General features: G+C 34.7%; 1 protein-coding gene across 5 annotated transcripts in view; it reads left to right on the forward strand.

Moving 5' to 3' along the window:
- LOC106716961 (segmentation protein cap'n'collar-like) overlaps positions 1–26,536 on the forward strand; it is an 88,915-nt gene that overhangs the window by 17,544 nt on the left and 44,835 nt on the right. For 4 of the 5 annotated variants that reach the window (XM_045685419.1, XM_045685415.1, XM_045685417.1 and 1 more), the window contains 3 exons: positions 9,219–9,293; positions 9,948–10,094; positions 11,385–11,430. In XM_045685419.1, coding sequence (XP_045541375.1) covers positions 9,219–9,293; positions 9,948–10,094; positions 11,385–11,430 — 268 coding nt within the window. The remainder of the gene's footprint in view (positions 1–9,218; positions 9,294–9,947; positions 10,095–11,384; positions 11,431–26,536) is intronic. The other variant, XM_045685418.1, reaches the window with a different exon arrangement.

The following is a 26,536-nucleotide window of genomic DNA, read 5'->3' on the forward strand; positions in this document are numbered from 1 at the left end:
TTGAGTAGCGGTGTTTGAAACTCGAACAAAGATAGAATTAACCGATTTTAAAACTGACGCTTTAAAATCGGAACGAAATAAAAATGGTCCCCTATCAGTGCCTTGGCTAGAAGATATCTTAGAGGTTATTAGCGAAACGGTTTAAATAATTTTTAATAATTAGTAATAATAAATAGGTAATATCAAATCTGTTTTAAACATTTTAGGCGCCCGGTTATGAAAAGTCTGGCGCCGCTAAAACAAGCGCGACCATTGGTCGGCGCCCACGAGAGCGTTCAAACGCCCCTGTAGTTAAGCCGGCCCTGGAGAATATGTTTTTGTGTTAGTTTTTCATCAAATAAGCGGTTTTTATGTGGGAATTTTTACCCTATCATATAATAAATACCCATTGCGGTTAGTTTGTATCCGATATTGATAAATGTTTGAATACAGCTTTTAATTAATTAAAAAAAGTTTTGTGTTATTGACGTCAATAAAAAAAACAACTACTGAAAAATTCAGTTCTTTTTTTTTATTGACTTCAGCCTTAAATTATAGGCTTAGAATATAAATCAGTTTGTAAGATTTAGTACTCGTTTTTACTTTATTAGTTTTTGCGCGCGACTCTGTCCGAACGGAATTTTAAAAAAAAACTTTATAAGTAGCCTATTTGTTCTGCTAGATTATGTTCTACAACTGTGTCAAATTTCATCAAGATCCGTTGAGACGTTCCGAAGACACCTTTAAATAAACATCCATCCATCTAAACATTCGCATTTATATTAGTAAGAAGTAAGATTATTGTCTATTAATAGTTTTGTATTCAGGTTTATTACTTAACTGGAGTCTTAGTTTGTAGGTAATGTCTTTGCACTCTATCGATCCCAGTCTCCTAATCGAGTGCAACGTACTGAGCCAGGGCTTCGAAGTTTGTACCCGTCTGCCGAAAGAGGGCGTTAACCCTAAATTAACCTACAGTTTGGAAGAAAGGCGATTAAAAAAGTATTTATTAAAATTTAAAAAAACAAACTTCTACTGTAAGTAGTTCGTTTGTGTTACTTTAAAACTAGTTGTCATCCGCGACTTCTTCTGTATATAATAAAAAAATATTAGAAGTAAAAAACGGTTGTAATAAATTTTGTAACATTATCCTAGGTATTTTTATGTATGGTTCAAAATTAAATACATCTAAAAATGTCAATGCAAAAATATTTAATTATAATAAAATGAAAGACAAAGTATGTCCTTGGTTGGGCGGTTTATGTTAAAGTTTATCAATAGAGGGAGTTACTAGTATTTTAAATCACGGTGGTGTTTTATTCGATAATGTTACTGATTAGATTTTGAGATTGTAGTGTGGTCCAAGAGCCCGTGATTGCCAGACCTTCGTAATATTATAAAAGCCAGCTTCAGCTTTTATAAAATTACCAAGGTCTGGCCCTCACGGGCTCTTGCTCTATAATAAGAGTTTTATTTGTGGTCCCGCTCTCCGAATTAAACAGATCGCGTGAAAATTAACAACTGCTTTACTCCAAAAAATACTGGTTTAACTCTGACCGCCGCTGATTTATATATGACGTCAACATAGTTATATGTTTCACCATAAATATGTATCACAACAATACTTTCTGTATAAGTACTTCATTATTTATTTGTAAAGATCTCATTTCTCAAGTCTACGTATAATAATGTTACAATAACTATGATTTGTCAAAAATCTAGTCACATTATAAAATGGTTGACGTATGTTTAAGCCAAAATGTTTTTGAAACATTAATTTTTTTTTAAAGCCTCAATTGTTTATCCGATTCATACAACGTAGTACGTACACGATCGAATGTAGATTACGACGTTATATTGATCGTTTAAAACTCGTGTCAGACGCGTCATTTTACACGTGGACTATATAAATATATAAGACGCATTAACATAATATACTAGTATTAAGACTAGACTGATTCCCAAGTATGTCTGTGTCCCTGGTATCCCTTTCTGGGATTTTAGGAAGATATGTACTGGAAGGAAAAATACTAATAAAAAAAAACTTGAGAGGTGTGTTGGGACACCCGGATGGAACGAAGTTCCTTTCTATTAATTAGTGAAGGAACCAATGTTTATTCTATGAATAAAAAACTTAAGTCTTCACAAGAAGTACATTTTATTTCTATGAATTTTCGTTATATATTGTCACGTCGTTGCCATGGTGAAGTAGCGCTCATTCGTCGTTAACATACTTACTATAGCAAAAAGTGTCGTGACAACTTTTCGTAAGAATTTTTTCCGTCTAGCCCCCTTTCACAACGCGCGATAAGGAACTTCGTTCCAAAAACAGCAATTATGTAACACTATGTATGTACAAAAAGTTTGGACGCGACAAAATAATTACAAATTTTCATACCTAGAATCTAGGGTTCCGTGAAATACTTCTCTACTTAAAAGGGTTCCGTATATTGAGTTGAAGTGTGAATGTTAAGATGTGTGGAGTAACAAGAGTGGATAGGATACGAAATGATATTAGAGGAAGTCTGAAAGTAGCACCGGTAGTAGAAATATTGTGAAGTAAAAGGTTAGCGTGGTATGGGCATGTTATGAGGAAGAATCACATGTGGCAAAGAGAACGTTAAGTATGAGTGTGGAGGTACACCGGTAGAGGAAGGTATGGGAAGAGATGGATGGATTGCGTGAAAGGTGACAATGGAGATGACGGCAGATTGATTAGGACGGAAACATGGTGCACCGATCCTACGTAAGTGAGACAAGGTCAGGTAAATGAGACTCAAAAGGGTCAATTAATAATTTAGGAAATAATTCTTTTGCTTCTTCGTTGGAACAATAATAGCAATTTACCTATAATTATGTCGCGTCAGTTTTAAATTTATACAAGTTTTTTTTTTCAAATCACACTAAGTAAAATCGTATAATAAAAATAATAATAATTTTGTAATTATTGTGCAATCATTTTATCAATAAAATTACGACAATGAACGAGCGGTGTGTAGACTATCCTAAGATAACGTAGGGTTGCCAGGTCGTCAAACCTACTAGCCAGACAGACCAGCCAGTTTGGCCGGGCATTTGGGTAGAAAGGTCGGACATCCTATATTATTTAGAATTTTGTCTCATTATTAATAGGTACACTCTCGTTTGGGAAATGTAAAAAGCCTAACAAAAGCCAGACAACCGTTTATTTTGGTCGGACACGCAATCACAAAGCCTACCTATGTCCAGCTTTATCTGCTCGCCTGGCAACGCTAGACAGGTGGATATGGTTTCGGCGAACCATGCTTATATTGGGTTTATTAGTTAGTTTTTTAAACCAAAATCCCTGTAAACATATCTTTATCTCTTATTACCCTTGACAAAACATATACAAGGTCTTGGAAACCAACGATTAGTTGGTGTGATGTAAACAGGAACCATATCTGCCCTCTATTGGTGTCAATCGATAATAATTTAATAGTTTCGGAACTCGTTTCACGTTTGAGGTTTTATTAAGACGTAATAAAAAAGATGTTTCAGCACTTTGGAATGTTATCTAATATTTATAAGGACTTAAAATTACTTTTATAAATTGTTATGAAATTTATCACAAACAACTCGTGTATAGCTAAAAATAAACGCATGTGTGCAAACCATTTTTAACTCGGGATCATGACCTTTATTGATTAAGTAATTTACCGGAAGATGGCGCTTTCTAATTAGGTCATTTTCATTATTTTCGTTCGATGTATTTCACGTGATCGATACGAGAACGTTTAAAATATCTTCGGCGTACGACTTTGACCTTGCGTTGCCTTGACCGTGCCTGACCTTGGTTGTGGACAAATATTTAGACTAATTTTTATTCTAGAACATCGACTGTGTGAATTACTCCATCTGTCGGTCGTTTTCTGAAACACTGACAGAACTTTGTACCATGATTAGGAACTATTTTGAACACAACAACAATTGTTATCTTGTTTAAAATAACATTTTCCAGTTTTATATTTTATATTGTACATATAGAAGTTTCATTGTCAAAATACGATGCAAAAAATTGTAGCCTGTTAAACAAAACTATTTCTCGTTACGCCATCTGTTGTTAAGTAGCTCCATCTTGAATTCATTCGTCTTGAAGTAAACAGTTTTGCGTAAAGTTATGACAATTTATACAAGATGGCGCTGTTTACATAGTTAATATAATCGACACGAGATGGCGGTATCGTAGTTACATAATGAAGGAAATGTTTTAATTTCCAATATCAACTTAATATCGTATCGTTTAAAATTATTTAATTCGTTTATAATAATATATAATTATAATAACAACGGAAGATTTTTACATAATCTTGTATGACGCAATACCATTTGTCTAGTTTGTTAACTTCTCAGTTAAACTTGATATCTTTTTTAATATCATATCATCCAAACAGTTGTTTTTATTCAAGTCTAAAAAGAATCTATATACAGAGCTGGGCATTAACTCGTTAATCCGTTAATCGTTAATTAACGAAGTTAACATTTTGCTTAACGGATTAACTTTTAAGTTAACTTCAAAAAGTGTTAACGCTTTTGTTAACTTTCGTTAAACTCAACTTCCGTTAATAAAAGTCCGTTAATCGTTAAATTAGAAACTTTGAGACGTGCTGTCATTTTGTTTAAATAACGTGCCACGCCACGCTCGTAAGTTCAACTATGTTGGGCGACTGTCGGCGACTCGAATGGTGAACCAACGAGTTGATAATTGATATATGTGAAGTTTGTGAAACACTGATAAATTTAAAGTTTTCTAATGTGATGTCGTAAATAAGCACGTTTTTTTGCGCTTATATTGCAAACGCTGGCTGAACCCTACGAGATAGACCAAAATAATGTACTACAGTATTGTTCACCTTAAAAAGTTCAACAAAAAAGTCCGCGATGGTATATGTCTATCTCTTAGGGATAACCCAGCATAACCATTTTTATTCTTTTACGAAGTGATTTTAAACAATACAGCATTAATCCTTATCCATTTAAGTACCTTAAATAAATTGTGCATTTATTCTGTAGTAGGTATATTTTGCATTGCACCCGTGCGAAGCCGGGGCGGGTCGCTAGTTACGAGTATATAAAAGCATGAGTATGTAGTAGCCCACATTCCGAACGCTCTTCGCCCCTGCAATACGCCACTTTTTGAGCAACTGTATTAAAACACTTTTTACTCGTGCCTTCTCTTTCCCAACTGTAAAAATGATGTCTATTAAAAAGAAAAAACCAATCACGAAGTTTTTACAAAAAAAAAATCATTGAAGTTTTTATGATTCATGCAAATATATCTAAAAAGAAGCTCCTAATTTGTTACAATATCAGATTTAATGATTTGATTCAATGAATTAGGTTAGGTTTCATTTTATTTCATCTCATTAAATTTCATTTTCATTTCATATCAATAAAAATAATCTACTGAAACCTTGGCTGTTTGGGCATGGTTCCCTTTGCCTACCCAGAATGGGCGAAGAAAACAAAAAAAATCTTTGTTTGTATTCTTTTACGGTTGGCGCCATTTTTCAAACATTTTAGTTAGTTGAGTTTATTGTGTTTTTAGCCGACTTCAAAAAGAAGGAGGTTATCAATTCGACTGTATTTTTTTTTATTATTCTAATAAATTGCTTAATTTTTTCGCAACCGTATTAAAATAGTTGTTTAGTAAACGTGCGGAACTGTCATTACAACTGGTTCCTACTGTCAACCCTCACCTTCGGCTGCGCCTCGGCTCGGGTAGACATTTGTCGGAACTCTGCAATGACAGGCTTTCCGCACTCGTAATGAAATATACTATAATGCATTCATACTTGTCTCTAATACTAATGTGTTATAGAATGTACAGTCATATTACTATTTTAAACAAGTGTCGCCACAATAAGTGCGAAATTAGTATGTATAATTTTGGTATGGTTAACTGTTAACGATTAACTTTAACTTGCGTTAAATTTTCGAGAATTTAACGCTTTAACGATTAACGAAGTTAATTTTTTAATTAACGGATTAACGATTAACGAAGTTAACTTTTCGATTAACTGTGCCCACCTGTGTCTATATATATAAAAGAAAGTCGTGTTAGTTACACTATTTATAACTCAAGAACGGCTGAATCGATTTGACTGAAAATTGATGGGCAGGTAGCTTAGAACCAGGAAACGGACATAGGGTAGTTTTTACCCCGTGTTCTATTTTTTATTCCGCGCGGACGGAGTCGCGGGTAAAAGCTAGTTGTATATAAAAAATACTGGCTACGTTTACGCTTCAATTTTTCTTTATTACACTTATATTAATGTTTTCAAACAAATTAGTTCCATATTTTTCCGCAATATGGCGAGGGTTTTATGATCAAAGTTCAGACTTTTTTTATATTAAAAGGTGGCAAATGAGCAAGCGGCCACATGATTTCGCCGAAATGGCGAAGTGACCGCTGCCCATAGTCATTCGCAATTGCGGATGTGTTGTCTACCCTCAATCAACGAAGGAGGAGACGCACAATATTAACCTTCCAATGCATCTCTTCCTCCATCAAATCCACCTCCCCTTCCCATCCTTTCCTTATATGAAAAGGGTTGCCATAGCAAAATACTTATAGTGGCAGTTTGCTGTATATAATATTTGAAATCAAGTGGAACGGGAATTAAATTCTGCCACTGTATTTTTATAGCACTGATATAAATGGATAGGCAAGTGCTTGGGAATGACAATTTTTGCTTTCTATTGATGTTACAAGACAGTTAATTCACCGCTACAACAGCGCCAAAATGGTGAAAATCAAATAGGTACAAAATACTACGTCTCATAGCCAGTCCATTTATAGAGCAGTGATTTATACGTACTTTCGTTCATTTGAACAGATTAATTAAAACAAAAAACGTAATCCAATCAAATGTTATCGAAGTATAATAAATTCTTTATTCAAAATGCCCTGCTGTGAATCAACTCGAAATGAATAATACAAGTAACAAATAAATTTCAACTCTAAGTCTTATGTAATAAAGTACACAATCCTTTGAAAGGAAAGACAGTTATGACGTTTTGTATCTGACAATTTAAAGCTTCGATGTAATTTAAATTTTTATCATTATTATATTTGAGTACATTTCTATTTTGTGTTTTATACCTTTGGAATAAGGTTGTTTATCGATTGATATGTTGGATTAGTTTTTTTTTATTTCGAACAGTCGTGGCATAGATTAGCTATTAATTTTTAAACATGGCGGAGTTTTATATGTGGCCAGTGTTGGGATTAAAATTATAGGTATTTTAGTTGGCACGTAGGGTATATAAGTACTCTTATATCCGTTGTGCCAACTCAAGCACAGTATATAATAAAGGTTTGTCGGATTTTTTTAATAATGTAGTTAATTAATAAACAAGAAAGTAGGATTCGTGAATAAAGTTTAGATTAAATCTAACAATATCTTGTTCCAATCTTAACCATAGACGATTTCTTTAATCACGCTCTAACAAAAGATATTGAATTTCAAAATATGTTAAAAAATTCACACATAATTTTATAAAATGAATTACCTTTTTTAATTGCAATTTATTATTTTTACAAAATTACAGGCGTTAAATATCAAAATGGGCGCCATTTATAAAATATGACGTTCCTCTGTTTATTAAATTTTGATGGATCGAATTAAAATATATCAAACTAGCTTAAAAAGTAAAAATAATTATCAAGTTTATAACCGAAAAAATTACTATACTTCCATACAAATTTCCACCCCCGTATCAACCGCTTACAACACATTTTCCGAGATAAAAAGTAGACTATGTCTTTCCTCAAGTTCTATACTATCTGTGTATCAAATTTCATTTAAATCTGTTCAGTAGTTTTGGTGTGAAAGCAAGACATACAGACAGACAAAGTTACTTTCCCATTTGCATTATATATGAAGATATAGAGACGGTTATATGAATTTATACAAGCATCAATGCAGTGAAATTCTACGGTTATATTTGTAGTAATATATTTTGATATCTTAATGCCCTGGAATTTAATCGCTTCGAACAGGATTCATTGATCGAAGATAAAACATATGTTACTATGTCCGCCATGTTGACGTGCAAGCGCGCCATTTTGAGTTTTTTTTTAATGATTGAAATATGCAAAAAGTCAACAACGTTATTCTGCCACGGTTATTTATTTTTTTAATATACAGTGAAACCTGGTTAAGTGAGACATCAAGGGACCTGCAATGTCGTTTCACTTATAGAGGTATTCCACTTACCCAGTGTCTCAGATATACAGGTATAAATAAATATCTGTCTCATTTACAGAGGGTTCCATTAATAGAGGTGAGAATACAGGTTATTTCAGTTATACAGGTGCGATCATTAAATAAAATAACGTGTTAGTTATCTCAGTTACAGAGGTTTATGCATATAAAATTTACTCGCTGTCTCAGTTATAGAGGTAACTATGATGATAAATCGAAAGAACAAATCCCAGATATAGAGGTTTACCTCGTCCCACTAACAGAGGTAATTCAGTGCCAAAGTGTTGGGACCTCAGCATGAGTTCCAGTTATGGAGGTTTCTCACTTATCCAGGTCCCACTTAACCAAGTTTCACTGTATTAAGGTGGCAAACGTGCACGCGGATTGAATTTGTTGAAATTGAAGCAACCGTTGTCTATAGACATCTGCAATTGCAGCGTTACCAACCTTTTATCGACAGATAGAGAATATTTCTCCTTCATAATCCACGTTCTGTTCTCATCTTTTTCTTACAAGAAGAGGATGGGAAAAGAAAGATGCCTTAGGCACCATATTCATCAGACTGAACGCGGAATGACTTCCATTTGACGTCTGTCTTCTGTATTTAGGTCGTGGTATTTCACTGAGTGACGCCAATTCGTGCAACAGATATTGTTGCTGACGCCTACCACTGTTAAAATTTCTTAAATACTGCTTGATTGGGTTGATTTTTTCAATTTTATTATTATCTTTGTCGTCTGGAAATTTTAGAAAGCAAAAGTTTGAGATGTCCTAAAAATATGAATGTGGATAAATTTTTTACACAAACGTCTTTATAGAAATCACTCTCAAATTTACATCAACACAAATACCTCTCTGGCGTTTTCTGATTCACGTGAGGTCGGCATACAAGGTTTTATATACATTAAAGTTTTGCCTTAAGTTTTTACAGCCGGCCGCCTGCTTGTTGCCAAATGTACAATACGAATTAAACATACTTGAACACCTTTTTTTTTTCTTTTTTATCCCTAGGACATGGATCTCATCGAGGTATTATGGAAACAAGATGTGGACATGGGTTTCTCCCTCGAGGATCCCGTGCAGCCGGTGAGTTGAAAATTTTGACAGTCGATGCAAGAGCGTTGATGGCTCAGGGGTTAAGCATTTGACTTGCAATCTGCAGGTCCTTGGGTTCGAATACCGCCATGTAACAATGTGTTTTTCGAGTTTCTATTTACATACATTTATCCGACGTTATTACGTTGAAGGAAAACATCGTGATGCTGCACATATCTGAGAAGAAATTCAATATGTGTGAAGTCAACCTGCACTTAGCTGTGGTTGACTATAGCCTAGTCACACCTAAGTAAGAGTAGGTAACGAGCCTTTCAATGGACGTATAGTGAGCTGATGATGATGAATCGATCCTTAATCGGTGATAGAATAAACAATAAACCGTCTGTGTGACACTCTGGGAAAGAATAAAATTTTAATATAGAAGTTTAGAACATATTGCTATCTCTATTTTATTTAAGACAATGACAAGGATGACGATATGTTTTATACACAGATTAAGGTCTTAGAATACCAACACGGTCTATCTTTTACTTTATAGGTAACAATTAACTTAATATACTTGCGAAAAATAATACCTTGATTTTGATTTTTTATTTCATTAAAAAAAAACAGTTATTTTTTTTTGCTTTGCTCTTAGTAGTTGACTATTTTTTTTTATTTGTTAAATGATTACTTTTTGTAAAGGAGGGACCTCAAGCTACTAAGGTGGAGCTGCAAGATGAGTTAGCTAAAGAACTGAAACTAGCAGAAGAGCAGATCCAGCAGAAATTAGAAGAGACGGAGAAGATAGAGAAGGTGAAAGCTTCTCTACTTGATCCTGATTCTAAAGAGGTTTGTATTTTAAAAATTATTCTAGATTCGTTTATATTCTAGCTGTCGCCCGCGACTCCGTCTGCGCGCAGTTAAAAAAAACTTAATATGGGTATGAAAAATAGATAGTAGCCGATTCTCAGACCGACTGAATACGCATATAAAATTTGGTAAAAATCGGTAAAGACGTTTCGGAGGAGTACGGTAACTAACATTGTGACATGGAAATCTTATATATATAAAAGAAAGTCGTGTTAGTTACACTATTTATAACTCAAGAATGGCTGAATCGATTTGACTGAAAATTGGTGGGCAGGTAGCTTAAAACCAGGAAAAGGACATAGGATAATTTTTACCCCGTTTTCTATTTTTTATTCCGCGCAGACGGAGTCGCGGGTAAAAGCTAGTTTTATATATAATATAGAAATGAGAAATTATAAAACCTATCTAAACAATTTTATCTTTATAAGTCTGTAATCAAGGGTGTTTCCAGCTGATCTAGGGGGCTTTTTTTATATCGGTTGGGATCAAGATGCCTTTTCGGGGTAATGACAGAGTTATGTGAGATATCTGCTTACTAAAACCCTCTCGACGGCCATCCTCAAGTGTAAGGGACTTGGGATCTCCAATGGAACGCACCGAGACCTATACATAGCTTCTGTAATATCCCAGGACAGATTAAGGGGGCTAGTAGGAATTTAGTTTTTAATCCAAAGGGAATACTTATTTAAATGTGATATGAAAAACTGATAAGTAGTTTTTGAGTTATTTATGTGGAACTTGTAAGTGTAAATTTGAGTATTTCGAAGTAGTTTTTATATCTAACTCTCTGTCGCCCGAGACTCCGTCCGCGCGGGATAAAGAATACTTAATAAGTAGCCTATGTGTTCTTCCAGACTATGTTCTACATCTGTGATAAATTTCATCAAGATCTGTTGAGATGTGCCGGAGATAACTTCAAACAAACATACATCTAAACATTCGAATTTATAATATTAGTAAGATAGTAAAATGTATATTATTTCTATTCTATATGGAGGGGGAGAGCAATGTCTCAACAGATCTTGATGAAATTTGTTACAGATGTAGAACATAATATGGAAGAACAAATATTGTACTAATTAGTTTTTTTTTAATTCCGCTCGAACGGAGTTTGGGGCGACAGCTAGTAAATAATAACATTGTGAATCTGTGACATGTGTGAATGATTTCTCATTTCTGTTGAATAAAACCATATATAAAATGATTTTTTATTATTTTTGTAGATGTCTCGCTAGTGGAAAAAATGTTAAACTTGTTTTCTATTCACAGGATGATCCTTGGGCTGGGCTTTCTTATACAGTGGATACTGAAACGGGTAAGTACAAAAATTAAGTAAGCTTAAGTAAGCTTTTTATATATTAAATTTCATGGATAATAATTAAAATAATTTTCGAATTTATCTCAAGGATCTAATGATTTTGACCTTTAGCAACTAGCACGAAATCGTATCTAGGAAAAAAAACTTGAGAGGTGTGTTGGGACACCCGGATGGAACGAAGTTCCTTTCTATTAATTAGTGAAGGAACCAATGTTTATTCTATGAATAAAAAACTTAAGTCTTCACAAGAAGTACATTTTATTTCTATGAATTTTCGTTATATATTGTCACGTCGTTGCCATGGTGAAGTAGCGCTCATTCGTCGTTAACATACTTACTATAGCAAAAAGTGTCGTGACAACTTTTCGTAAGAATTTTTTCCGTCTAGCCCCCGTTCACAACGCGCGATAAGGAACTTCGTTCCAAAAAGTAAACTCTACATACAATTTTCTCCTATGTATACTTTATATGTATGTATGTATGTATGTTTGTTAGAACGTTAGAACAACGACTGCATTGAACTCACTGATATTTGGCATAGATTTAGAACATAGTCTGGAATACATAGGTTAATAATTATTTTTTAAGTCTGCGCGTACGGAGTCGCGGGCGATTACTAGTAAAGTACTACTCACGTAAAACATATATACACTGAATTTTGAATAACTAAAAATACAAACCTACCCCTATAAAGTATTCCAATACATAAGGGTGGCTCCCCTTATGTAAAGAATACTGCCATTTAGGGGTTGCTACCCTTGTTGCAATTGAGTACTGTTTTTTATATCGCTAATATTTCTTACGAAAAACACAACTGACAGAGTTTCTAATAGTTCTGTTGTCAGAGTTTTAAAACAATGTTTTTTTTTTCATTTAATAATACTTGCTCACTATAACTACCCACTGAAGGTTTCGAAACCTACTTTAAGTTAGAGATGACTAGCCCATAGTCTACCACGCTGGCCAAGTGCGGGTTGACTTCATACATATCATTGAATTTCTTCTCAGATATGTGCAGCATCACGATGTTTTCCTTCATCTTAAGAATGTCAGATAAATGTACTATGTAAATCTAAAACTGAAAAACACTAGGACATGGGTTTATTAAATGATCAAAAAAATTATTCCTTACCTTTAATTGGACTAGAAACAGAGTTTATTTGAATCTCTTTTGTTATAATTCCTTCTATATTCAGTCTACATTTTAGCTGCGTCATGTGACTAATGGTAACTTAACGGGGGGTAACCTACCCCTGGGGTAGTGGGTACCAAATCGATAATTTTGATAACGGACATTTTATGAATACTAACCTTTGTTCGTAACTTTGTCTGCATTGAAATGTAAGCCAGTAAATTATTTCAGACTAACGTATGCTCTAAATAAGATGTTTTTTTTATGGGATTGTCCACAAGTGGACAGTAATGAATAGTAAATAGTCTCTTATAATATCTAGATTTCAGATTGATACAATTATCATTAATTTTGAGGTTATATTACTAATATTATAAATGCGAATGTTTAGATGGATGGATGGATCTCGACAAAATGTAGTTTGGATGTAGAATATAGTCTGGAAGAATACTTAGGCTAGTAATTAAGTTTTTTTTATTACACACGGACGGTGTCGCGGGAGACAGCTAGTCAATCGTATTAAACAACATTTTAAATGAAGAAATCTTCTTAGAGCTATTTCTTCGCCTCCTTTATGTATTCCGAATGGCAAAGATCTAGATTATATACGTTTGGTTTGGTAGTTTTTTTTTCTAGATTTATTAATAAGTTATCTAGAAAGTAATGGTAACTAAATATTTCTGGGGTTAAACAGTCGTAAGAGAATTATAATAAAATAAAACTCAAGTTATGATTCAATTTTTTTTTTCGAACAAAACTCGAAAAAAAAATCTCATAATAAAAGTCGATTATCTTTGAAATTTCGAGAAGGACACGTATTTGGATGCCGGGCGTCCGTAATGAGTTTGATATGACCATTTTACTATGACCCCTGTAACAGATCCAAATATGAGAAATTTCATACAATTTAAATATGGACGTACAATACGATGGGTCAACGTGAACCGGTCCTGGTTGGAGATTTCCATTTTTATTCGACCCGTCTCACCTTGTGAGTTTCAAGAAACTTTTCCTTATATACAAAGTCGTTGTAACAATCGATGGGTCAAGAATTAATGGTCGGTCTGAAAGTGACAGCCGCGCGTTCGAATTTCAAAAAGAGTCGGCCCGTTTTGCTTTTTTTTCTCGTTTCCCGCCGCCACGACTTTTCCACAAGTCATCGTATCGGCCTGTGTTCTCTGTGATTAAATACTTTTTGGTTTTTTTCTATTCTCTCTTTCCCTTTCTCTCAAAGGATCTGATCATTATTGGGAGTATTGACGATTATTAATATTTCTTTTGTGTATTTGCCGAAAGAAATATCTTTTTCTATAATTTAAATTTCGAATGTCATTCAAAATATTTTTTTTATCTGTATATATTATAAAAGAATTATTGCAACTTTGTGCAACAAAATCTGTAATTTAAAAATACAATTTTTACCATTACACAGAAAGATAATTTTTTCTATTCTATATTAACCATAGACAACTTAAAAAGGCGGGAACAATATTTATTTAATCTGTTAAATTTCAAATGCTGTACACAATCTGTTCTGGTCATACCAATTCACAATAATATCCGTGAGTCAACGTATTGTTAGAAAATATGATTTATGTTCGTCAGTACATCTTAATTCCCCATAGATTCAAAATCATTAATTTTCCCTTTTGAATTATTCTGGCATTGTACGTAATCTTTTGTCATACACATAAGGGTTGCATTAGTGAGATGTAACTCTAGTATACTACCGCCTATTGGATTTGACATTGATTTTTTTAAAAACGAAAAAGGCAAAGATTCAACGCATACAGCCAAAAGTGACAGCTGGAGTTTGAATCGTCATTATTTTTTTTAATACAATACTGGCTGAATATAAGTTCCACTACTGAAATACTTATACAAAAATAGTCTTCTCTTTTTTTATTCTATTAATAAAATGAGATAACAATATGTTTGATGGAATTTAGAAACTAAATAAAAAATCGTTAAAATGAAAATTGAAATATTCCTACTAAGTTTCTTCAATCGATTATGTTAAAAATATTAATAAAACTGTTGACATTTTAATTTAGCAATCGATTTAAATCATCTGGCCATTTGACTATTACAAAGCATTATATTATTGTAAATAGGCAAAGGTTCGCTGCACATACAGCCACAGACAAAACTAACAGCAAAAAGTATTTAAATACAAAATAAATCGAACTTAAATATAAAATGTTCGTTAGTAATCTAGTATATTATTTAAGTCAAGGTGAGAATGTTTTTTTTTTTAAATAACTAGGCAAAGGTTCATACTTCATACAGCCAGGATTTGAATAGTCATTACACGTTTTATTTTACTTGCTCAGTTCATTGGCCGGTTATCAAAATGTTTTGATGACAAATCAAAAATTAAAAAAAAAAGCTAAATAGGCGTCATTTTCTGTGGAATCATGGTTTCTACGCGTTTTGTTGCGCGGACTATTTAAATTGCCAATCACGTGTAGTTCATTCATGAAGAGAATTATAAAAAATCTAGTAATAAATATAGGCTACTAGCTGTCGCCCGCGACTCTGTCCACGGGGCATTACAAAAAAAAAACTCTTTTTTTTATATGAGAAGGTGGCAAACGAGCAAACGGTCACCTGAATTCGCCAAAATAGCGAGGCGACCGTTGCCCGTGGACATCCGCAAATGCAGATGCGTTGCCTACCTTTAATCAACGGAGAAGGGGGCGTACAGAAAGAGGACATTTCCCCTTCCTATGCGTCCCCTCTTCCTCCAAATCCACTTCCCCTTCTCATCCTTTCCTAATAAGAAAAGATTGTGAAGGGGAAGAGACTAAAATAAGGCCTCCGGCACCACACTCATCAGACGAAACGTAGAATTACTTGCACTTCACGCCTGTCTTCTGTGTGGTCGTGATATTTCACCGGGCGAGCCGACCAATTCATGCAACTGATGTTGTTGTTGCTGGCGTCTACCACTGTTAAAATCTATATGAGTAGCCTATGTGTTCTTCCAGACTATGTTCTACAACCGTGCCAATTTTCATCAAGATTCGTTGAGCCGTTCTGGAGATATCTTCAAACATCCATCCATACATCTAAACATTCGCATTTATAATATTAGTAAGATTGTTATATCTGTTGTGTCAAAGATAGTGAGATATGATGATATGTTTTATACAGAGATTTTCGCCTCAGAAACTAACGTTTAGACTCTCTTAAGGTGGGTATAGACTAGAGCATTTACTTGTAACAAAACAACAAGCAGCTCCATGAGATGTTCGAGGGTATCACTCTTTCACGAACCAGATGTGCTTTGGAAACTATGCTTGTACCTATATCAAACCATTGGTAAGAACGTTACATTACATAGAAATGCTTGAGAAAATGCTCTAGTGTTTATTCACCTTTAGAGTTGTATTTTAGCTTAAATAATAATACATATAATAATAAAACGGAAGTGATTTCGGTGATACATCTTCTTCTATATATATAAAAGAAAGTTGTGTTAGTTACACTATTTATAACTCAAGAACGGCTGAATCGATTTGACTGAAAATTGATGGGCAGGTAGCTTAGAACCAGGAAACGGACATAGGATAATTTTAACCCCGTTTTCTATTTTTTAATCCGCGCGGACGGAGTCGCGGGTAAAAGCTAGTTATTGATAAAACATCGTCTTTTATAATCACTTTAACGTCCATATAAATTGTTCAGTGAAAGGGATAAAACATTGTCTCACTATTTTGGAGATAGTTCGAAAATCTAAGAGACTAAGTCAATAGTTACTTAGCCAGAACTCTTTATAGAAATAATAAGAAAGGTTTTTACTGTAGTTATAAAATAAATTCACATCTCGTTTTCCATAACAGCTGGATTTTTAATTAAAAATAAAAAAAAAGACAGAAAAAACCCACTCTGTGCGTATGATGGAAATACCTAAAAACAAAGATGGCGTCGAAAGGCGCGGGAAATCGGCTATTTCATTAAAATAAAACACCGGCATCCATTAATAAAAGAAAGATTAATGTCTACTCTACAATGCGTAATAAATTAACAATATTCCGAAGGGAGACTCACCCCTGGCGGCCATTTTGTAACGCGATACGTTCTGATTGGCTGACTCCTTTACTAATCAATAACTTGCCATAGATTATACAACGATGTAAGAACAACCATGAATGTCAAAGAATAGTCAACCTTATAGGTATTAGAATAGAATTCATTTTGAAATAATGTTACGGAAATACGTTTTTTTTTTAATTCGTAATTCAAATCGCTTGGTATGTGTGAAAGGTATTTTTGATTTTAAATCGTAAGTAAGAACTTTTTAGACTTGGGTAAGACTTTTTTACAGTGGTAGATCCCGCAACAACAATATTTGTTGGGTCCACGAATTGGCCTCGCTCAGTGAAATACCACGACCACACAGAAGACAATCGTGAAGTGGAAGTAATTCCACGTACAGTCTGATGAGTGTGGTACCGGAGGACGAATTTTAGTCCTCTTTCCCTTCTCATTCTTTCTTAATAGGAAATGATGGGAAGGCGAAGTGGAATCGGCGGAAGAGACGCATAGGAAGGAAAAATATCCTCTATCCTGTCTATGGGCAACGGTCGTCTCGCTATTGTGGCGAGTCCAGGTGGCCGTTTGCTCGTTTGCCACCTTATGATATAAAAAAAAACTTACAAATTGTTATACTTGCTAATCAAATTAGGAATTTCTTTAATTTAATTAGGCTTTTAAACATCTTTTAAATCCAGACTGAGTGGTTACATAACGAGTTACTGTAGGTACTCTAATTTTAGTTAGACACTGTTTAGTTGAACATATGTTAACCCTTTGACCGCCACTGATTAATAGTAACATCAACATAGTAAAAGAATATATGTAACACCACAATATTTTCGGTATAAGTTTTTTTTTAATTTACTTCTCAAGATTGCATTTCGGAAGCTTACACATAATCTTACTTATATTATAAATGCGAATGTTTAGATGGATGGATGTTTGTTTGAAGGTATCTCCGGAACAACTCAACAGATCTTGATGAAATTTGTACACAGATGTAGAACATAATCTGGAAGAACACATAGACTAATTATTATTTTTTTTAATATCGCGCAAACGGAGTCTCAGGCGACAACTAGTGTTTAATATCAGCTTAAAGGGTTGTCATATGTTTAAGCTAAAATATCATTGAAATGTAAATGTATCGTAAGACCTGTCGTATTGTACGGATCTGAATGTTGGGCCACCAATGTTTCGGAAAAAAGAAGATTGCATGTAGCTGAGATGCGTATGCTAAGATGGATGTGTGGTGTGACAAGAAAAGATAAAGTTAAGAATGTGCATATCAGAGGAAGTTTGAAAGTAGCGCCAGTTATCGAGAAATTGAGGAGCAGAAGGTTAGCGTGGTTTGGACATGTTATGCGGAGGGATGATAATCATATAAACAAAAAAGTAATGAGATTGAATGTGGATGGCTGTAAAGGTAGAGGAAGACCAAAGAAAGTATGGATGGATTGTGTGAAAGAGGATATGCGTAAGAAGGGGGTAAATTCAGATATGACAGCTGATAGAGATGTATGGAGCAGTAGTACATACTGTGCCGACCCTCCATAGGGATAAGGGCAGGTTGATGATGATGATGATCATTGAAATGTAAAATCTAAATTTTATTGTTAGTCTCCTAAAGTATTGTTTCTGTAAAGTATGTGATTATTATCTAAGACATTATCTTGTCAAGTAAAAGAGCGACTTTTAACATTCCTTTTCATATCTCCAATCCAATTAGGTACCTACAGGTAGTCACAAAAAAAATACGGCACTATAAGAAAGCTATTGTTCAAACGTGTTAATGGATGATAATAAGTCGATTTGTGGTTTTTGTTGTTGATAAAGAGACGTTTTTGTAAATGATTTTATTTTAAAACGGCTTAACATTTGGTAGAGTTAAACAAACTGCTATTTCGTTGCTAAAAATTAATAACTACCTATATAATATTTAAATCGTTATTATATAAGGTATAATTTACAATATAACTTCAATTTATTTCATAATTTTGATGAAATCACTGAAAGAAGTTATAAATTCCCTATTTTAACTAAATGAATTCATCCTAAGTAACAGGCCTCAGCCAACACACCTTCATATCCCTGTAAGACTAGGCCTCAGTCAACATGCTCCCCACTGTCCTAAGTAAGACTAGACCTCAGTTATCACGCTCTCCACTGTCCTAAAGAAGACTAGATCTCAGTCAACACACCTTCATATCCCTAAGTAAGACTAGGAGTCAGTCAACATCCTCCCACTGTCTTAAGTAAGACTAGGTCTCAGTCAACACGCTCTCCACTGTCCTAAGTAAGACTAGGCCTCAAACAAAACGCCTTCACTGCCCTAAGTAAGACCAGGCCTCAATCAACACGCCTTCACTGTCCTAAGTAAGACTAGACCTCAGTCAACATGCTCCTACTGCTCTAAGTAAGACTAGGCCTCAATCAACACGCTCCCACTGTCCTAAGTAAGACTAGGCCTCAGTCAATACGCCTTCACTGCCCTAAGTAAGACCAGGCCTCAATCAACACGCCTTCACTGTCCTAAGTAAGACTAGACCTCAGTCAACACTCTCCCACTGTCCTCAGTAAAACTAGGCCTCAGTCAACACGCTCTCCACTGTCCTAAAGAAGACTAGATCTCAGTCCAAACGTTCCCCACTGCCCTAAGTAAGACTAGGCCTCAGTGATCACTCTCCTACTGCCCTAAGTAAGATTAGGCCTTAGCCAACACGCCCCTACTGCTCTAAGTAAGACTAGGCCTCAGTCTACACGCCTCCGCTGCCCTAAGCGCGCACAAACATACTCTATCCTTGGCGGTATTTCCAAACAGTTACGACTTAGGGACCTTCAAGAAAAGAGCGTATACCTTTCTTAAAGGCCGGCAAAGCATCTGCGATTCCTCTGGCGTTGCGGATGTCCATGGGCGTCGGATCAAATAACTTTCGGTCCGTTGCTCGTTTGCCCCCTTCTCCTATAAAAAAATACAAGAACATTTCTTACCAGTTATGTCCAGGTTGCATGTTTTCCTTCACCGTAAGAACTGATAACTTTAACTTTGCGATCTCATAAACATTTAAACCCGCTGATGAGTGATGACGTAGCGGTCTACGTCATCATGACGTCACGAACATATCCAACTAAGCATGAGTTACATGAAATGCCGTCAAAACATCCCGTATGATTTAAATCAGCTTGTAATATAACTAGACGATATCGTACACATTTTAAAGTTAGTGATTGATAAATTTAGCAAGATTAAAAGTAAGTAAAGACGAGGGTTAAGCAAAAACGGGAACTTTTACAGACCATCAAGATGAGAAAAGTATCTTATCTCGGTCACGTGTTCAGGCACGACAGATACGAACTTCTCCAACTCATCTTGATGGGAAAAGTCCCCGGTAAAAGGAAAGGTCGCAGAAGAAATCCTGGTCGCGCAACATCCGAGAGTGCCACTCAACTGTTCGCCAACCTTCGCTAGTCGAAGAGGCGCTTCAAGAAGAAGACAGACAAACAATTTAAAAATCGGTTTTTCGTAATCAACAACGAAACAAAATGTGTATAAGATTTTTCTGTTGATATTACAATCGAACATTCCAGTCTTACTAATATTATAATCTAGCTTTTACCCGCGACTTCGTCCGCGCGGAATAAAAAAAAATGCACACAAAATAAAAAAGTTCCTATGTCCGTCTCCTAGTTCTAAGCTACCTCCCCATCAATTTTCAGCTAAATCAGTTCGACCGATCTTGAGTTATAAATAGTGTAACTAACACCACTTTCTTTTATACATATAGATGCGAAAGTTAAGATGGAATGTCTCAACAGATCTTGATGAAATTTGTCACAGATGTAGAACATAATCTGTAAGAACACATAGGCTATTTATTAAGTTATTTTTTAATTCCGCGCATACAAAGTCACGGGCGACAACTAGTTTTATTACATGCATAGATTATAACCTCAAAAATTGAAATGTACCAAACATCATAACTTTTTCTTTCTTTCCAAGTATTGATTTCGTATGTGAAATCAATTGATTAATTTCAATATAAACATGTTGTACCAAAACATGCTGATTATCGATGACTGGCCGCCATCTTGTTTTGTCACGGTGACTGGAGTTAACATAGGTAGTGAAAGTGCTTCTTTTTGTACAGTTTTTAACTGTCTAGTTTCTAAACTGTCACTATTTGAAGTGGCAACTCATCACCGGTTTTCGTTGCCACTTATTAAAAAGAAAACAGAGCATTTTTTATGTTTGTAGTGATCAGAGAACAACATCTTTTGCACGTATGACCCGGCTTGACTAGGGCAATACCACGAAATTGAACAGGCTTCAAGTGGAAGCAATATGTACAGACTGATGAGTGTGACTGGAGGACTAATTTTAATCCCCTTTCCCTTTCTAACCTTATATCACAATGAAAGTATGAAGTGGACACCTATGAAGGGAAAATACTATCTTTCTTTGCGTCCCCTCCTCTGTCGATTAAAGATAGGCAAACGTATTGCAATTGTGAATATCTTTGGGCTGCGGTTGTTTCGCTATTTAGCCGAATTCAAGCCACCTGCTCTTCTGCCCACTTAATATAGACACTCTTGATCGCGTAATCAAGTGTTCAAGAGTGTTTATATTGAAACAGATAAAAAATAATGTTTTTATACATGTGTGGGCAGTGAAAACAGTGATATAAACCAACATAGAACTTCTAAAAACCCGTTAGATACGACTTTACAAGTAAATTAATTCACGTCTATCCAATTGAACACAATCTCAAAAGCGTTAAAGAAAAATCAACCTTATTTCAATTCCAATATATATCAAATTACATTAAAACAATTAAATCCATTTAACCGGGAATATAACCTATATGGAATTGTACAAATATAGATTATCCTTACCAAAACCAACGATAATACATCCATCTCTTTCACTCATCGATTATAACAATAAGTTAGAGTGAGATGTAAGTATTCGGTGTGTATTAAGCCACGCCTAAACCTTTTGAAGTAGCCGATTGGTGGAACAATCAAGTAGGAAAAAAAACATAGTGCGTAAGGGACAAAAAGGTTCCTTCAGGTTCCATTATGGTATTACAACGCATCGTGGAAGGATATTTATCCTGTGTAGTGCGTACTAGTCCTATTTTAACGCAGTGTCATTTTGCTAGATGTTTGTGTGGTTTTTTTGGGATTATAGTGTGCGAGTGTGTTTTGTTTTCGGTGCTAGAAAAGTGAACGGCTTGGTGAGTTGTGTTTTTTTATTTGTTTTATGATTATTTTATGTTTGGATGATACTATAAGATTTCATTTATTAAGTCAAGATGCTCGACTTAGGCGTGGTGAAAAGAAAACCAAATATGAAGTGTTTAAAGCAATTTAAAGCAAAACTTTTAATCCCCAATTTTGAACAGTAAAATCATAAGTAGATAACGTTTCTTCTTACTAATATTATAAATGTGAATGTTTGGATGGATGGATGAATTTGTTTTAAGCTATCTCCAAAACGTCTCAATGGATCTCGATGAAGTTTGTCACAGATGTAGAACATAGTCTGAAAGAATACATAGGCTACATATTAAGTTTTTTTTACTTAATACCGCGCGGACGGAGTCGCGGGTGACTGTTAGTTGTAGTTACAGTAATTTGGAATAGATTCTTTTAGAATAAACACTGAATTTCAATCATCTTTTGCCTTTAGTTAAAAAAAAAGATATGTATAATTTTCGACGTGATACGATAAAATGGCCGACGCCCGTTGAAGTCTTTTACATGCAACCTTTTTATGAGAAACTTAAAATTGTAAGATTTAAAAAAAACATAATCAATATTAATTTTAAGGAAAGAAGAGAAATAATTTCATGTTATGTTTAAGTTAATGCTAGTATATAATATATATGTACACTAAACCAGATATTCACAATCATCGTAAACCTCTTTGAAAATGGTATTGGTTTCGGATTTGTTCAAATTGTGAACTCGCAACTTTTACACCATCGCACACTCCCGCCGGGTCTTCCATCAAGACGGCCCTAACACAAACATTTTTTTGTACGAGTATTTACCTAGATTTACTTGCTGTCACCCGCGATTTTGTCCGCACGGAATAAAAAAATAAAATAAAAAAGAAGTAGCCTATGTGTTCTTCTAGACTATGTTCTATAACCGTGCCAAATTTCATCAAGATCCGTTGAGATGTTCCGGAGATACCTTCAAACAAACATCCATCCATTTATACATTCGCATTTATAATATTAGTAAGATGTATTTAAAGGTTTGGATGGTATGGGCATTATGAGGAAGGAAGAATTACTTTTTATTTTATATTATAAGGTGGCAATGGTGTAAACGGCAACCAGAATTCGCCGAAATGTCGAAGCGACCGCTACCAAGGCTATCCGAAATTGCAGATACGTTGCCTACCTTTAAACGGAGGAAAAGAAGCATAGAAATCGAATATTTTCCCTTCCTATGCGTGACCTTCTTTAAAATCCACTTCCCCTTTTCATCCTTTCCTTATAAGAAAAGAGCAAGAAGGGAAAGAAAACTTAAATAAGGCTTTCGGCACTACATTCATCAGACTTCCACTTGACGGTTATCTTTTGTGTGGTCGTAGTATTGCACCGAGCCGAGCCCATTCGTGCAACAGATGTTGTTGCTGACGTCTACCACTGTTAAACACGTGACAAAGATAATTTTAATTATGAATATGGATTGCGTGAAAGATGATATGACCAAGAAGTAAGTAACTGAGATGACGGACGACAGATCGATGTGGAGAACGAAAACTGGTGCGTTTACCCTACGTTACTGGCTTAAGGACAGCGAGATGATTTATCTGTATATCTCTTGGGACTTACTGAATTCTATCTTGCATTAGTTATTCTTTATTGTGGAAATTATGACAACCATAAAATTTATCTAACATATCGATGGTTCCTACGTAAACTGTTGTAAACCAGAATGTCAGATTATAGTTACTATCATGTATATAAAAAAAAACCGGCCAAGTGCGAGTCGGACTTGCGAACCGAGTATTCCGTACAAATATGTAGAAACATAAGTTCAATTTACGGTTTTAGTAATTTTTCCTTTTTCTGTGCTATAAGACGTTGCTTCGTATCAGATTTCGAGATACTGAGTTCACAGGAAGTACCCTATAGATTTTCATTCCCTTGCGAGTGTTATTTGCGGCATAAAAGGCTGTATCTTTTTATTGCGTTCGCTTAGAAGTTTGATTTTTTCATAGCTCCAAGGGACAATAGTATTTGATAAAAAGAGTCTTGACAGATAGACAGACGGACGGACAACAAAGCGATCCTATAAGAGTTCCGATTTTGCTCTTCGAGTTACGGAACCCTAAAAACAAAAAGAGGAAATCGAAAAATGGTGGCTTACGATATTCTTTAATATCTAGATCCCTTGGGAGTTAAATGGACTTAAAAAAAGTGAGCGCGAAATATTGACTCCTCTGTTCAGAATATTGATTCGGTCACAACATTACGTCGATTGTGACAGATTATAATCGATTGCAATTGATCGATTCGATTTGACAGATGAAATGTCAAAATATTATGCTCGATCGATATGTAATCTATTTATCTATTTTTTTTTTATAACAAATGAAGAAGCAGAATTCGCCAAACAGAGGACGAAACTCACAAAATTAGGATCTTTATGTTCTTATGCATCCCCTCTTCTGCCAAATCCACCTGTTCTCACATTCCTTACTTACAAGAAAACGATTGGAAGGGAACGTGAAGTTAAATGAGTCCTCCGACACACACAATCATACTGTAGTTGGTATGCGTGAGGTGTGTGTTGTGAGTTCGTGGTATTGCAGTGGAAGAGGTGAACAGATGTTGTTGCTGGTGTCTACCACTATCAATTTTTCAAAGAGTGTACTTAACACTTAGAAAGCAGAGTTAGTTTGATACAATGGAAACCTGCCGTTATATTTCCCGGATATTATTCCAAATAAATTTATTCAAGGATATTTAATTTATTTTAAATACCAACACTCAAAGATCTTTTAAAGTTAACTTTTAAAATGTAAAAGGTATAAAATAGAATAAAAAGATTAAATTCAATGTACAAAAGGTACAAAAAGAATGAAAAGGATCAGACGAAGGCGTGACTTGTTCAGTCAAGAGGTTGGCATTGTAACAAAAGTTATTTTTATGAGTCAGATTTTTATAAACCACTATCTGTTGCCAGCGACTTCGACTGCAAGGTTTTAAAAAAAAAATAGTAACCTATGTGTTCTTCCAGACTATCCATGTAATTTCAACCAGATCTGTTAAACCGTTTTGGAGATACATAATAAAAAACATCTTTCCATCCCTTTAAACTTTCGCATCTATATCTATCTTATATATATAAGAAAGTCGTGTTAGTTACACTATTTATAACTCAAGAACGGCTGAATCGATTTGACTGAAAATTGGTGGGCAGGCAGCTTAGAACCAGGAAACGGACATAGGATAATTTTTACCCCGTTTTCTATTTTTTATTCCGCGCGGACGGAGTCGCGGGTAAAAGCTAGTTTATAATATAAGTGACATTCTCTAAGGATGAACTTTTTGAAACATGTTTGAGTGGGTGTTAACTATGGTGCATACAAAACTACCACACGGGGAGTTTTGGTGTTTTATTATGTTAATACTTCAAAAGCTTCGGTGGCTCAGCGGTTAAGTGTTTAACTTATAATATACAGGTCCAGAGTTCGATCACCGCCGTGTACCAATGTGTTTTTCGATTAACATATGTACATTTATCCGACGTTCTTATGGTGATGGAATCGTGATGTGTGCTCATATATGTGAAGAAATTCAATGATATATGTTAAGTCAACTCGCACTTGACTGTGCTTGACTATGACCTAGTCATCTCTAACTTAGGGTAGGCTCCGAGCCCCTCAACGGGGACGTATATTGAGCTGATGTTAACTTTGAGATACAAAGTTTTCAAAAGCTACTTAGTTTTCAATATTTTCCTTATTAAAAATGTTTTAGGTATTTTAACTGATATAGTGAGATATAGGTATAAACCTCATCTAATGTAAGATATATAAATATATCTGGCCTCAAATTAAGCGGCAAGCACAAAGGCTGGCCGATACCGCCCGTTGAAAAGAAACTTTAAGAAAAAAATATCACCCTCTCGCTTACACGTAGTGCGCTATCTCTTTCTAACTTCTAACAATAAATGATTCGAATTTCAAACGGAGATAAAAAACGACGCTCGTGTGGGTCAATTTATAAATGGTATGCGTTGAGGGTTACCATGTTTTTCTGTTCGAAAACAAAATGCTAGGGAAAATTTCAATTTTGGGATATTCGTTAGAGAGTTGGTAAAGTTATTTTTGATTTTTTCTGTGTAAAAATTAATTAAAATTGAAAAATAAATCTTTTATTACAGATTTTTTCGCAATAAATTAACTTGTGTGAAAGTGATTCTTTTTTTTAACAGTTAAAGAGATATAAAAATGTACGAACAAAATAATAATTTTAATAAATTAAATGTCTCACATAATGTTACAAGTCTATATCAAAAAAGTTAAATAAAATAAAACTTAAATTACTCCATATTTTTCGGGAGATTTCCAAGCACTGGTAACCTCGTACTCTCAAACAAGATGGCCGCCGACTTAGATTGGAGTCAATTGTTTCTAGGAATCGTTTTGATTGCTTCGTTGGTGACTTTCCGGTGATTGGACGATATGAAAATTGACAGTAAGGCGGTTATTTAAGTTACAAGTGACGTAAAACCAAATATTCTTTAACACGGAATTATTATGGTACTGCCCTTTTCTCTATGTAGTACCGACTCATGTACCCTTCCATACATCTCTATCAGATGTTATATTTGAACCTTCTTACACATATCTTCCTTCGTACAATACTTTCTTTCTTCTATCTTTGTAGCAATATTCAATCT

This window comes from Papilio machaon, chromosome 29 (genome assembly GCF_912999745.1).
Source record: "Papilio machaon chromosome 29, ilPapMach1.1, whole genome shotgun sequence".
Taxonomy (NCBI): Eukaryota; Metazoa; Arthropoda; class Insecta; order Lepidoptera; family Papilionidae; genus Papilio; species Papilio machaon.